Source organism: Anguilla anguilla, chromosome 5, assembly GCF_013347855.1.
Source record: "Anguilla anguilla isolate fAngAng1 chromosome 5, fAngAng1.pri, whole genome shotgun sequence".
Taxonomy (NCBI): Eukaryota; Metazoa; Chordata; class Actinopteri; order Anguilliformes; family Anguillidae; genus Anguilla; species Anguilla anguilla.
The window spans coordinates 59,879,731-59,892,103 of NC_049205.1; the positions used below are offsets into that span (position 1 = coordinate 59,879,731).

Genomic DNA, 12,373 nt, shown 5'->3' on the forward strand with positions numbered 1-12,373 from the left:
ACCTATGGAGATTTAACCAGGCTGTATACATTGCTTTTGGAATGACTTGAAACTCAGATGCCCAAGTGCCCCTATATTCACCACTGAGAAGCCAGCTGGTAATCATAAACTTCTTCAAGCTTCAAAAATTTCCTCCACTGCACATAAAAACTGTCTGGGTCGACCAAAATCGTACAGTATCAATTCAAGGTCAAATGTTGGATTCCAGCCTCATTCAATAAACTAAAAGAGTAAATAATTGATCAGAGTTGGAATTAGTTTATTAGACAGTGGCGCAAAGACCAACAGAGCAGAAGTGACCATGCTGGGCTCTGTGATTCTCCTATGGATTGGCTTCAGCCTCCTCTTCCTCCTCTTCAGAACTAGGAGGCCCAAAAACTTCCCCCCTGGACCTTGGCCAGTCCCGATATTTGGAAACCTGCTGCAGCTGAACCTGGTCAATCCTCTCGATGATCTCAGAAAGGTACAGTTAAAAACTAAAATCATAAATAAGTGCAATTTTCTCAGGATGAAAGCATCAGTTTAACAGCTAAAATGTAAATGTAATGTAAAATGTATTAGTTTCGTATAACAATAAGTCATAAGCCATCAGAAAGGTGAGACTGATCTCCTGGTGCAAGCTCACCCAGATTCTAACAGTGCTGAGTAATCTGTCGCGTGGAAAATACTCACTGGAAGAGTTCACACACTTCAGGCACAGTACCAATAGAGCAATAACCTTAGAGGTACAACTAGAAAGAAAAACTTGGTGGAAATGTATTGTTGAAAAAAATAATGAATGCCTATGTCGCTGTCTCAAGCCCCACATGACAGGCTAATTCATGTTATTTCCATCTTCCATTACAAATGAAAGCTGTCGGAACGCTATGGGAAGGTCTACAGTATCTATATTGGGAGCAAGCCAGCTGTGGTGCTCAACGGTCTGCAGGCAATGAAGGATGCACTGGTCACTCAGTCTGTGGAGTTTGCTGGACGACCCCAAGACCTTTTGATAAATCACCTAAATGAGAACAAAGGTAAATGTAAAACTGTACATTGTTCAAAATAATACCACACTCTACACAACTTCCAGTCAACCTGGCAGTTCAATTGCACAAAGTATAATGTCTTAATATTTAATAATTAAGAGAATATTGCTATATGTATTATGCACAGTGGCTTGAATCAGAGAAACAAATTATATTCAAAAAGTAGTAGAGACAATCTATAGAAAGAAACACAGCCATTAGACACGTGAATTAAATGGTGTTCTAACTAGACACAGAGAAATCTCTGGACAGCTCATGTGAATAACCTAAAAAAAAAATATACAAATGGTTAAAATGGGTTGAGAATACCACAACAATGGTCAAAAGTAGACTTGACTACAAAAATGAAAATAAAAGAGTTATACAAGTATTCTTGCCTAATTTCTCATATCACTCAATATTTATTGACATTGTTTTAAGAATGCTGCCCCCAGTGGCCAGGATGACCAACATAAAACTTGAATCCCTTAGGGGTTGTCTTTGCTTACGGGCCTGTATGGAAGGAGCACCGGAGATTCACCCTAACAACCCTACGGAACTTTGGCCTGGGGAAACGATCCATGGAGGAGAGGATTCTGGGAGAGGTCTCCTACATAGCCTCAGATTTGGAAAATAATGCAGGTACCACTTAATAGCAAAAAACTTGTTTAAACATCTGTTTGTTTTGTTACATTCTCCGTGTAAACAGATAAACAGAGTTCATCTGTTTGCCATGTTTTTAAATAGGAAACATTAACCATAAACCCACAATTTAGTAATGCAAAGGGAAGGTCACTCATCTCTGCTTTGCTGACATTTCTGGAAGGTAAAGCTATCGACTCGCAGATCCTGTTCCACAAGGCCGCATTCAACATCATCTGCACTGTCCTGTTTGGGACTCGATACAAACATGAAGATGAGTTTCTCCAGCACAACATCCGCTACATCAAGGAAGTCACAAAGATTGTCAATGGCCCCTGGGATATGGTAAGTACACCAAACTCTGTCCAAACAGTAGACTGAGAGCTGCAGAGAACTCTCTTTGACTGGAGACAATTTACTTGACATTTTAAATTAATGTGAAAAATTATTTTCAAACTCTTTATGGAGGAACAAGAACAAACCGAATCCTTCCATTGGTATATATATTTTTTTAAATTTAATTTGTTTAATTCACTGGCACAAAGAAGAAAATATTTTGGTTATTCCCATCTGAAATGTTCCTTCTCTGCAGTCTCTCCTGTAATGGACTATACATTTATATCTACAGTGAGCAGTATCGTGTTTGGGACAAACATATTTTTATTGATTTGTTATCCACAATTTAAAACTTGAAATCAAACAATTTACATATGAAGTGCAAATTCTCAGCTTTTATTTAAGGATATTTTTATGCATTTTAGTTTCATCCGGTAGAAATTACAGCACTGTTTGTAAATAGGGCATCATAATGTTTGGGACAAATGGCTTCACCGATGTTTCTGATTAGTCAGGTAAGTTCAATTGTTTCCTTAGTGCAGGTATAAGACAGCCTTCAGTATCAAGTTTTGATTCTAGCCTTTTGATTACCCTTGGAGTCTGTTACTGACTATTTCATCATTATGAGGCTGAGAAATAAGAAAACACTGTCAGAAATATAGGTCAAATCTTAGGCTTACCAAAATCAACAGTTCGGAATGTCACAAAGAAGAAAGAGCGAACTGGTGAGATCAGTAATCACGTAATGTTAATCATGTAATCAGTAATGGTAGGTTGAGGAAGACTTCTACCAACGAATTCTCACCATAATGAAGAAAAACCCCCAAATATATATATATATATCCTTTATTTAAACAGGTAAAAGTCTCACTGAGATTAAAATCTCTTTTAGCAGTCCAAATAGCAGTCCGTCAGATCAAAAACACTCTTCAGGAGGCAGGCCTAGATGTGGCAGTTCCTACTGTCTGAAGAAGACTTCACAAACAGCAAACCACTAGTTAGCCACAAAAACATAATTGCCAGGTTACAGTTTGCTCGCACGCACCTCAAAGAGCCCACAGAGTTCAGGAAAAACGTTTTGTTGGTACCAAGACTCACTTGTATCAGAGTGATGGCAAGAGCAAAATGTGAAAGTCAAAAGGAATTACCTAACACCCAAAGCACCCAGCCTCCCCTCATCTGAGAAACATGTTGGTGGTTGGTGTTATGGTTTGGGGATGTATGGCTGCCACAGATACTGACTCACTAGTCTTCATTGATGATGTAACTGCTGATAGCAGCAACAGAATGAATTCTGAAGGGTACAGAAGCATCTTATCTGCTCAAGTTAAAGCAAATGACTCCAAACTCATTGGACTATGCAAGACCTGGGTCAAATACGTATAAATACAAATACGTAATTGTTTTGGATTCAAATACTTTTCTACACTTTACTGATCTTGTCTGGTGTATTGGAACCAATGAAATACTCTCAAAAAGTGTAATCCTCGCCTTATGGTCATAATGGCAGGCTCGATTACACCAGGCAAGATCAATAGAGCACAGAAAAGTATTTCAATCCAAAACAAATATGTATTTGACCTAGGTCTGGACCATGCTTCATCCTACAGCAAGACAATAATGCCAAACATACTGCTAAAGCAACAATGGAGATTACAAAACCAAAAACTTGAAATTCTTGACTGGGTAAGTCATTCACTTGATCTGAATCGAACTGAACAAGTGTTTCATGTATAAACATATATTAAATGTACCTAAAGTTAGACCTAAACGCAAATCCTGTAACTTTCCACATTGCAGATTTATGAAATGTTGCCCCTGCTGAGGCACCTCCCCCTGCCCTTCCAAAAGGCCTTTCACAATATGAACATGGTCAGAAAGTCACTGGCAGACCAGGTATCCCAACACAAGGAGTCTTGGGTAACAGGAGAGCCACGAGATCTAACAGACTGCTACCTTGATGAAATGGACAAGGTACCACAGTACATGTTTATCCACCATGCTCTTTGCCGTCCACATGCACATACCCCACAGTCCACCATGCTCTTTGCCGTCCACATGCACATACCCCACAGTCCACCATGCTCTTTGCTGTTCACATGCATATACCCCACAGTCTAAACTCAAATGCTTGTTGGTCCATGTCATAACCAAGGAGTCTTCAACATTGGAGCAGGCATCAGTAAATCCAGGATGTGGCATTCAGTTTTGTCACATTGTAGCTTGTTCAAAATAATAAAACTCAGTGATGATGGTTTGAGATTTACTAATGGATCCATCTCATTACTGTCTTCATCACTGTCCCTTTCAGAGAGGGGACGATGTCTCTTCCTTCAATGAAAAACAGCTGATCGGTTATCTGCTGGACCTCCTCTTTGCTGGAACAGACACCACTGCTAACACACTCCTCACAGCCTTTCTGCACCTCATGACACACCCAGATGTTCAGGGTGAGTTCTCAGTTGTGTTTCTATGGTTACCTGTGCATGAGACTGAAATGCGCACACCTGCAGCAGCCTTTAAGGTGGAGAATGATGTCTCCCAGTTCAGTGACATGTGCAATCTCTGCCTGTGTTATCCAGAGAGGTGTCAGAAGGAGATCGATGAGGTGCTTGGGGAGAAGGAGCAGGCCTCTTATGAGGACAGACACAAGATGCCCTACACCCAGGCCATGATCCATGAGACTCAGCGAGTCGCAGACACGGTGCCGCTCAGCGTCTTCCACACCACCACCAAAGACATACGGCTGATGGGCTACGATTTACCCAAGGTGAGGCCACCAAGCATCAGTGTTGGGGAGTAGTTTACCTTCATGTCAAATGCTGTTAAACTAATAGTTTAATTACATTTTTCAGCAGTTTGCTGGTAGTTCAACTATATTCAATTTTGTGTAGTGGTTGTAGTAGTTAATTGCCTTTTTTTGTCATTTTGAGGTATACAGTAAATGCCAGCTACTTTTGACCCTAAATACAGGTATATATTTTTTTTCCAAACTCCTTTGACCAAATATTGCCTACTCTCACTGCTTTCCCTCCAATCCTGATTGGACTCCGCTTCACTATAGTTGCCAATGGTCAACTGGCAATTGGCACTTATTGCTGGTTCTTCCCATTGAGATGTATAATGGTTTTCCCTGTGTGCATAAAGAAGGCACATCATGTCGACGTGATAAGGATCATTTTTAACTTTTTTTTTTTTTTTTAGTAATTGTAGTCAAACTTGTAGCTACTTTTCACATTGGGCTAGCTTGGCTGTAGTTCAACTACTGTGTAGTTTCAGAGTACTTTCCTCAACACTGCAAAGCATCAATTACTAGACAGGATGGTACTAGTCCACACAGTCCCTGAGTCCAGCTGTACTACTGTCAGCAAACTACTACAGTTCCTCAAACCATTTAATTTTTATATCCCTCTTTTGCATAACTTCCTGTGTGTCTCTTTCACCCTCATCCCTCCATCTTGTTGTCCCTGCTGGTTCTGGTTTCAGGGAATCCTCATCATCCCCAACCTGTCCTCTGTGCTGAGTGAGGAAAGCCAGTGGAAGTTTCCCCACGACTTCAACCCCTCCAACTTTCTAAATGATCAGGGAGAGTTTGTGAAGCCAGATGCCTTCATGCCCTTCTCTGCTGGTAAGACTCAGCCACTTTCTGTGCACTGATTTTGCTTTGATTTTTTAAAAGTGGAATAACTAGGGGAATAGTTGCTTATACTGTAAATGTAAAATGACATATGAATGATGCACACAAAATCTCCAGGCCCTTCTTACATTACTGTATTGTCGGGGAAGTGAGGATAAAGTAAAATATGCTAATGTTTTGATTCCAGCATTTTTAACAGCTAACTCGTCCGTTGACCGTTCGGCTCTTGGAATACCGAACACAAGTGCATCAACAGTTAAAACTTCTGATTTGTCTAACATTTAAGATACATTTATTTTATTTTATTTGGTAATTATCAAATAAGTCACTGAACTGGTTGATTGGCAGATCATTCTGTTGGATCAACCTTTATCAAAATGCTACAGCTCGCAGCCAGATTGAAATTATTCTTAAGTGTTCTTAAGTTTCAGCAAATATTCAACGTGGGTCTCGGGTGCAACGCTGTAAAGTTACAAAGCAAAAAAACATGAGCCATGCGACTGGGATTTGAGTCCCGGTCGCACCATTGGCCAGAGGTCCGCATTGGCCTGGCAACAATTGGTCTCGCCGGGGAATGATGGGGGAAAGGCGGCTAGTTCCGTTGGTCTCATCGCTCTCTAGCGCCCACTCCTGCTCACACCAGGGGCCTGCAAACACTCAAACCGAGAATATGTTGACTTCGTTATCCTCCGATGACCAGAGGTGGGTATAGTAGCCAAAAACTGTACTCAAGTAAAAGTATTGTTACTTTAAAATAATAATGACTCAAGTAGAAGTAAAAGTAGTCATCCAAATAATTACTTGAGTAAGAGTAAGAAAGTTTCTTGTGAAAAGACTACTCAAGTACCGAGTTACTTCATATAATCTGATTTAATGTTGAAATAAGCAGAGCAAGATGAACGTAAAAATCCAAATGTCCAAAATATAAAATTGTAAATGCTTGTCCAATAGAAATAAACAAAATATAAAATAGCCATGTGCAAATTCAAATATGGCCTAAATCATATCCCTTTAAATAAAACAATACACAGGAGGTTCGTCAGAAGAGGAGGATTTTCGCTTTCTGTTGTACTCTATTAAGTCTGTATACCTCATCAGTTTGTTGGGGTGAACCCTCCGTTGACAGAAAAAATATCAATGAGGCTACAGGGGATTTATCCATTAAAATAGACTCATCATCACAACAAAGAGGAGCCTGCTCAAATTCAAACAGAAACTTTATATGTGGAAAACATAATGCTTTGTCGCACCATTATTGTACCTTATGATGCACTTATCCACAATATTCCAAAGTCCCATGATGCCTTGCGCGGAATATGTGCAGAACTTCCGGTTTAGCGTAAACAAACTTTGGCTGTGTCCCAAACCGCACACTTCCATGCTCCGAGTGCGCATAGCGAGCATGCCTCCATCTTGGAGTGCGAGTCCAAACCGAAGTTCGGTAGTGCGGAGCACGGATAAAGTACCCGGATGCGCACTCCATTTGATCAAAATTTGAAGTGTGCATCCGTGCATGCTCCGAATGGGAAAAATACCATAATTCCTTTCGCGAAAACGGTCAAAAACAACGGTAATGGCGGATGACAGTCTAGTGTAGGCTACTCTCTTGGATTGGAAATTGAAATCATGTCACAGGAAAATGGTACACAGGAGCTGGTATATAAATAAAGTGGTACAGTGTTAATGAATAACGCAATATGTAAATATCAGTTGTTTTTTTTTAGTTTAAAGGAGTACCATGGTGATTTTCACACTTTCTCGGTTTTATGTGCTATTTGCACAAGAGGCATTGAAGAAACACAATGAGTAAAGTATTAAATATGTCCGTTCTGTATTTTTGGAGAAATATGCGTTTTAAATTTATCGTCCTATTTTCAACCGGTTGAGAAAGTTGTCAACTTGGTGCGTCACGAACACAGTAACCACTCCCCTTTCCACGCCCCGTAAACCCATGGATAACTCGAGACCCATAGTTTGCTCCGCTGGCTTACAGGCAAGACAATGCAAATATTTGACTAACGTTAGGTTCACTTAAATTAGAGTGCCTTTTAAGGACTATTAGATTATTTCTGGTTATATTCATTTAGCTAGCTAGCTAACGTTAGCTAGCTAGGTAGTTTGCTTTCATAAGGCAATGTTATCGATAACGTTAGCTAGCTAGTTTGCTTTTATGCGGACGTTATAGTTGTGCTTTTATCTTAGCTTGGCTAGCTAGATAGCAAAAATTATAATTGGATATAAGTCAACGTCCTTACCTTAGCTATCTATCGATACTTGATATACTACTAAGCTAGCTAGCTTGTGATAAGTGTCTCAAAAAGAGCGCGTATCATGAGGGTAGCTATGGTAACGGGGCACGGTCTGTCAATCATAGCTAACTGACAGTTCTCATTACCACGCCCAGACGGTTCGGGTGAACTTTTATAGTGGGAAATTTAGGCTTAGAAAAATACGTTGAAGTATTGAAGTACATTGAAATGACTGAATAATAATTTAAAAAATGCACATTTGTTTTTTTGTTGCCTAAAGACAACTGGGAAGTGTCACGTTCAACCACCATGTTACTCCTTTAAAGATATGTACTTTTAACGAGTGTAACTAGCTATATTGAATACATCGGTGCTAATCGTCGGGTCCCGTTTTGAATTATAAACGGCCGTTTTATTCTCGCCACTGCCCATCTTTTCATTTAATTTGAAATACACCCCTTGCCTATGGAGTAGCCACCACAAACGACTGGCTCCATAAATGTTACCTAACTGAGTAGACTACACAGCGCGAAAATAATGAAAAAAAACCAGACACGACTGAATGACAATGAAATGGCAACTTTGTTATGGGGTTGACAGTACACTGAAAGCTATCCAAACTGCAATTCATATTTTCCAAGCTATCGTTGCCTTCCACTGCTCTTCTGACAGCAAAAAGGAGAATTCAATTGAAGTGGCTAGTTCGAAAAAAGTTGCTGATATTAGCCTACTGGTTAATCTAGATCATAATATTTCAGTAGCCTACTACTACTTTAGTGTGAGTATCTATCGACCGGGTTCGTTCGGTAGACAGAAAAACATCAGATTTTCAACTGTAGTCTATATAAAATATAAGTAACAGCCTGTACCTAGTTATGTAGAAAAAAACGTCCTTGTTATCCTCCGGAGGTAATTTTTTCAGTACTTTCGCGATTTTTTTCTGTGGGCAGGAAATATATATATAGACCTAAAAAAACGCTATTCCAAAAGCAAAATTAGACATGTTATACATCGTTAGAAAGCTTATAATCTCACCTACTGAATAAATGAATTGTCAATCAAGCCAGACTGTACTAAAAAGCGCGACAACGACGTAAACAACAGGTGTGGTATTACGCGCAGCTATTTTGGAAGATACCCAGGCGTCACGAATGCGCTTATATTTCACAAACGGATTGTCCAAGACAATAAATGACCACTCAGTCAAATAGTTAGCTATCCACAGCCAAAACTAACCTACAACTTACCGCCACATATTTTCTCAAGTTCGAAGTTGAGTTCTTGTAGGCTGAAATGTTCACATTTCTAGGCAGACAAAGAAAGCAGCGCATAATGTAGCCTAACTACTGTTTTTTTGGTAGTCTGTAAGTAAAACATAGTTTGAACGTGAGGCCAGGGGTGTTCTGCCTCCTACGAATCATCCGCCGTTGTTTCAGCCATTGTTCTCGCCCACTCATCCTTCTGTGTGCTGTGACTGGCTACGTTTGATTGGTGAAACGGAGTCATGTGGGGCTATGACAGCGCCAAAGCAAAGACCAGTCAGCCTCTTTGGCTGAAGTCTCTCTGAGAGAAAGAAACAAACAGAACGTGCGTTGAATAAAAAAATGGGTAAAAAATAAAAGTAACGAGCGGAATGTAGCCGAATATAACGGAGTAAAAGTAACATTTTTTCTTAGCAAACATACTCGAGTAAAAGTGAAAAGTATGTTGCATTAAAAGTACTCTTACAAGTACAATTTATTCAAAAAGTTACTTAAGTAAATGTAACGGAGTAAATATAACGCGTTACTACCCACCTCTGCCGATGACATAGGCAGTGTATGATTGGTGGTGCACCCGCAGTGTGGAGAATGGCGCGAATAGGCATCACATGAATCGAAAGAGTCATATGTCTGCCATCTCCTCCTTGAGGTCAGCAGGAAGGGTTGCTGGTAGGAAATCTACAAGTTTGGTTGAGTTGGGGGCTGGGGAAAATGGGATAAAATCAGGGATGCTAACAGCAGGTTAAATAGACTGCATTTATATAGCACTTTACAATTGATGCCTCTCATTCACCCAGTCACACACACACTCACACACCAACGGTGAAAGGCTGCCATGCAAGGTACCAATCAGCTTGTTGGGAGCAATTTAGGGGTTAGGTGTCTTGCTCAGGGACACTTCGACACGCCCAGGGTGGGGAATCGAAGCGGCAACCCTCCGACTGCCAGACAACAGCTCTTACCTCCTGAGCTATTTCGCCCCCAACCCCTGATGGCCGCCGCAACAGGACTAATCAAACTGGCTGATGTTAAAGCTGACCGAAAAGTTGACCACCAAAAGAAAAGAAAGGCCCACATTTTATGTAGTTGTAATAAGGGTGGGGGGTGGACAGTGACACAATTTTTGTTGTTTTGGCCCTGTACTCCAGCAGATTTGACTTGAAATGAAACAACAAACATGAGGCAAAAGTGCAGACTGCTTTAATTTGAGGGCATTGACATCCATACCGGGTGATCCACGGAGGAATTACACTCTTTTTTATACACATTTTCCATATTTTAAAGGACCTGAAGTAATCGGACAAATGCCCGCACAGCTGTTTCTTGGCCAGCCGTGTGTCATTGCATCATTTCATGAACAAGAAAGCTCGCAAATCGCTACAGACCGTATTTGAAATAAAACAATGAATATGAGGTCAAAGTGCAGAATGTCTGCTTTAATTTGAGGGTGCTGACGTTCATATCAGGTGGTCCATGCATTACAGCCCTTTTTATACATAGTTCCTCCATTTTAGGGGACCAAAAAGAATCAGATAATTGGCTGCTCAGCTGTTTCTTGGGCAGTCGTGGGTCATTACATCGTTAATTCACGCAAAAGAAAGCCACCGAAAGGTTGTGAATTATGCTGTATCTACACATCCGGCAGTAAACAACTCAAAATTTTATTTATGACCATTATCTGTTCACCCTTGGCCCCCAGCCCACACTCCACACCTGTCCTCCTGCACTGTGACAGAATGGCCTTTGGGATGTTAAATGTTGGAACTTCATACACATTTTTGTTTTAGCAGGTTTGGTATGATACAGTGTGTGTTTGTGTGTGTGTGTTTCAGGGCCTCGGATGTGTCTGGGAGAGGGTCTTGCTCGCATGGAGCTCTTCCTGATTCTTGTGACACTCCTACGTCGCTTCAACTTTGTCTGGCCTGAAGACAGTGGTGTGCCTGACTACACGCCTGTTTTTGGGATCACCCAGACAACAAAACCCTACAGACTGGGTGTTAGACTAAGAGGCAGTTGAGATTTTACATTAGGTGCCTGTGGGAGTCATGCCCCACCAGCAGATGGTGCTGTAGTGCACAATTAATTGTAACGCATATCTCTAAATGAACCCAATGGCGATTTAATGCAAAAATCAACTGGTTCAATGAAGAAAACTCATATAATGGTCACAATTATAAGGGTGCTGCTTGGAGTAATTTTCCTTGGAAATCACAGCTTTGTGTGTGTGTATACTTCAGGGGCTGCATTGACAGGCTATCCCTTGTTGTGTGTGATGGGGCCCGCAGCTTTTCAGCCACACAAAGCTGCTGTGTGAACTGGATAACTGCGAGCACATGGCCAGTTGGAAAATTAGCTTGGGATGTAAGCCATTGTAAATGAAAGTACTACTGACGTGGAGATTTTGCCAAGCAACTTTGTTGTATGTCACTCTGGATAAGAGCGTCTGCCAAATGCCTGTAATGTAATGTAATGTAACTTGCGGTGGGTCTTTTGCCAAGAAACTTTGTCTGTTAAATGACTGCAATATAATGTAATTGTGGTTATACATGCAATTTAAAAAAATGTAATGCCATTTTGCCATTGGAGGAAAAACTCGAATTAAACGTCTGGGACCGTATAGTCCCACAGTTCAGTATTTAGGCTTTGTCTTTAGTGCTGCATTGTGAGCATTCATCACTGACTCTTTGTGTGTGTGTGTACGAGTGTGTGTGCGAGTGAGCATGTGTGTGTGTGTGCGGGTGGGTGTGTGTGCAAGAGAGAGTGTGCGTATGTGTGTGATATAGAGAGAGCGAGAGAGAGAGAGTGTGTGTGTGTGTGTTGGACATTTTCAGAGGAAGATAATCTACTGTATGCATTAAAACTGTTCATGATTCGCCTGAAGGTTGAAGTGCAGCTTTTAAAATATGTTTAATGAGTATCAAGTCAAAATCAGTGACACCAGCTTCCAATATTACAAAACAGGCCCAATACCCCCCAATAATAAATGATATAGGATGATGATGAGAAAAATTATGTCATATAATAAAGATGTGATTGGGATATACTGATCTGTGAGGCCGGGTGTTTGTCACAGAAGTCGCAGGTGTCACGGATTCCGTGACTGTCCACATTTTTTGCCGTTTCCGTGATTTCCGTGAGTGTACATTGTGTATCCAGTACATAGTACATACACCTTGGTGCTAAGTAGTATACTTGTGCTTCGGAGCCCTAGTCCCGGCTACCTTCCCTTGGGCCCTGGTG

At 40.8% G+C, this 12,373-nt stretch overlaps 1 protein-coding gene across 2 annotated transcripts in view; it reads left to right on the forward strand.

Annotated features, from left to right (window-relative positions):
* Positions 1–263: 263 nt before the first annotated feature.
* The window catches only part of LOC118226836 (cytochrome P450 2F5-like), a 31,402-nt gene continuing 19,292 nt past the window's right edge, over positions 264–12,373 (forward strand). Inside the window, exons 1-9 of one of the 2 annotated variants that reach the window (XM_035416792.1) lie at positions 264–463; positions 854–1,016; positions 1,500–1,649; positions 1,834–1,994; positions 3,786–3,959; positions 4,297–4,435; positions 4,568–4,755; positions 5,472–5,613; positions 10,966–11,772. In XM_035416792.1, coding sequence (XP_035272683.1) covers positions 302–463; positions 854–1,016; positions 1,500–1,649; positions 1,834–1,994; positions 3,786–3,959; positions 4,297–4,435; positions 4,568–4,755; positions 5,472–5,613; positions 10,966–11,150 — 1,464 coding nt within the window. In that variant the 5' untranslated portion in view covers positions 264–301 and the 3' untranslated portion in view covers positions 11,151–11,772. Of the gene's footprint in view, positions 464–853; positions 1,017–1,499; positions 1,650–1,833; positions 1,995–3,785; positions 3,960–4,296; positions 4,436–4,567; positions 4,756–5,471; positions 5,614–10,965; positions 11,773–12,373 lie in introns of those variants that run through there. The other variant, XM_035416790.1, reaches the window with a different exon arrangement.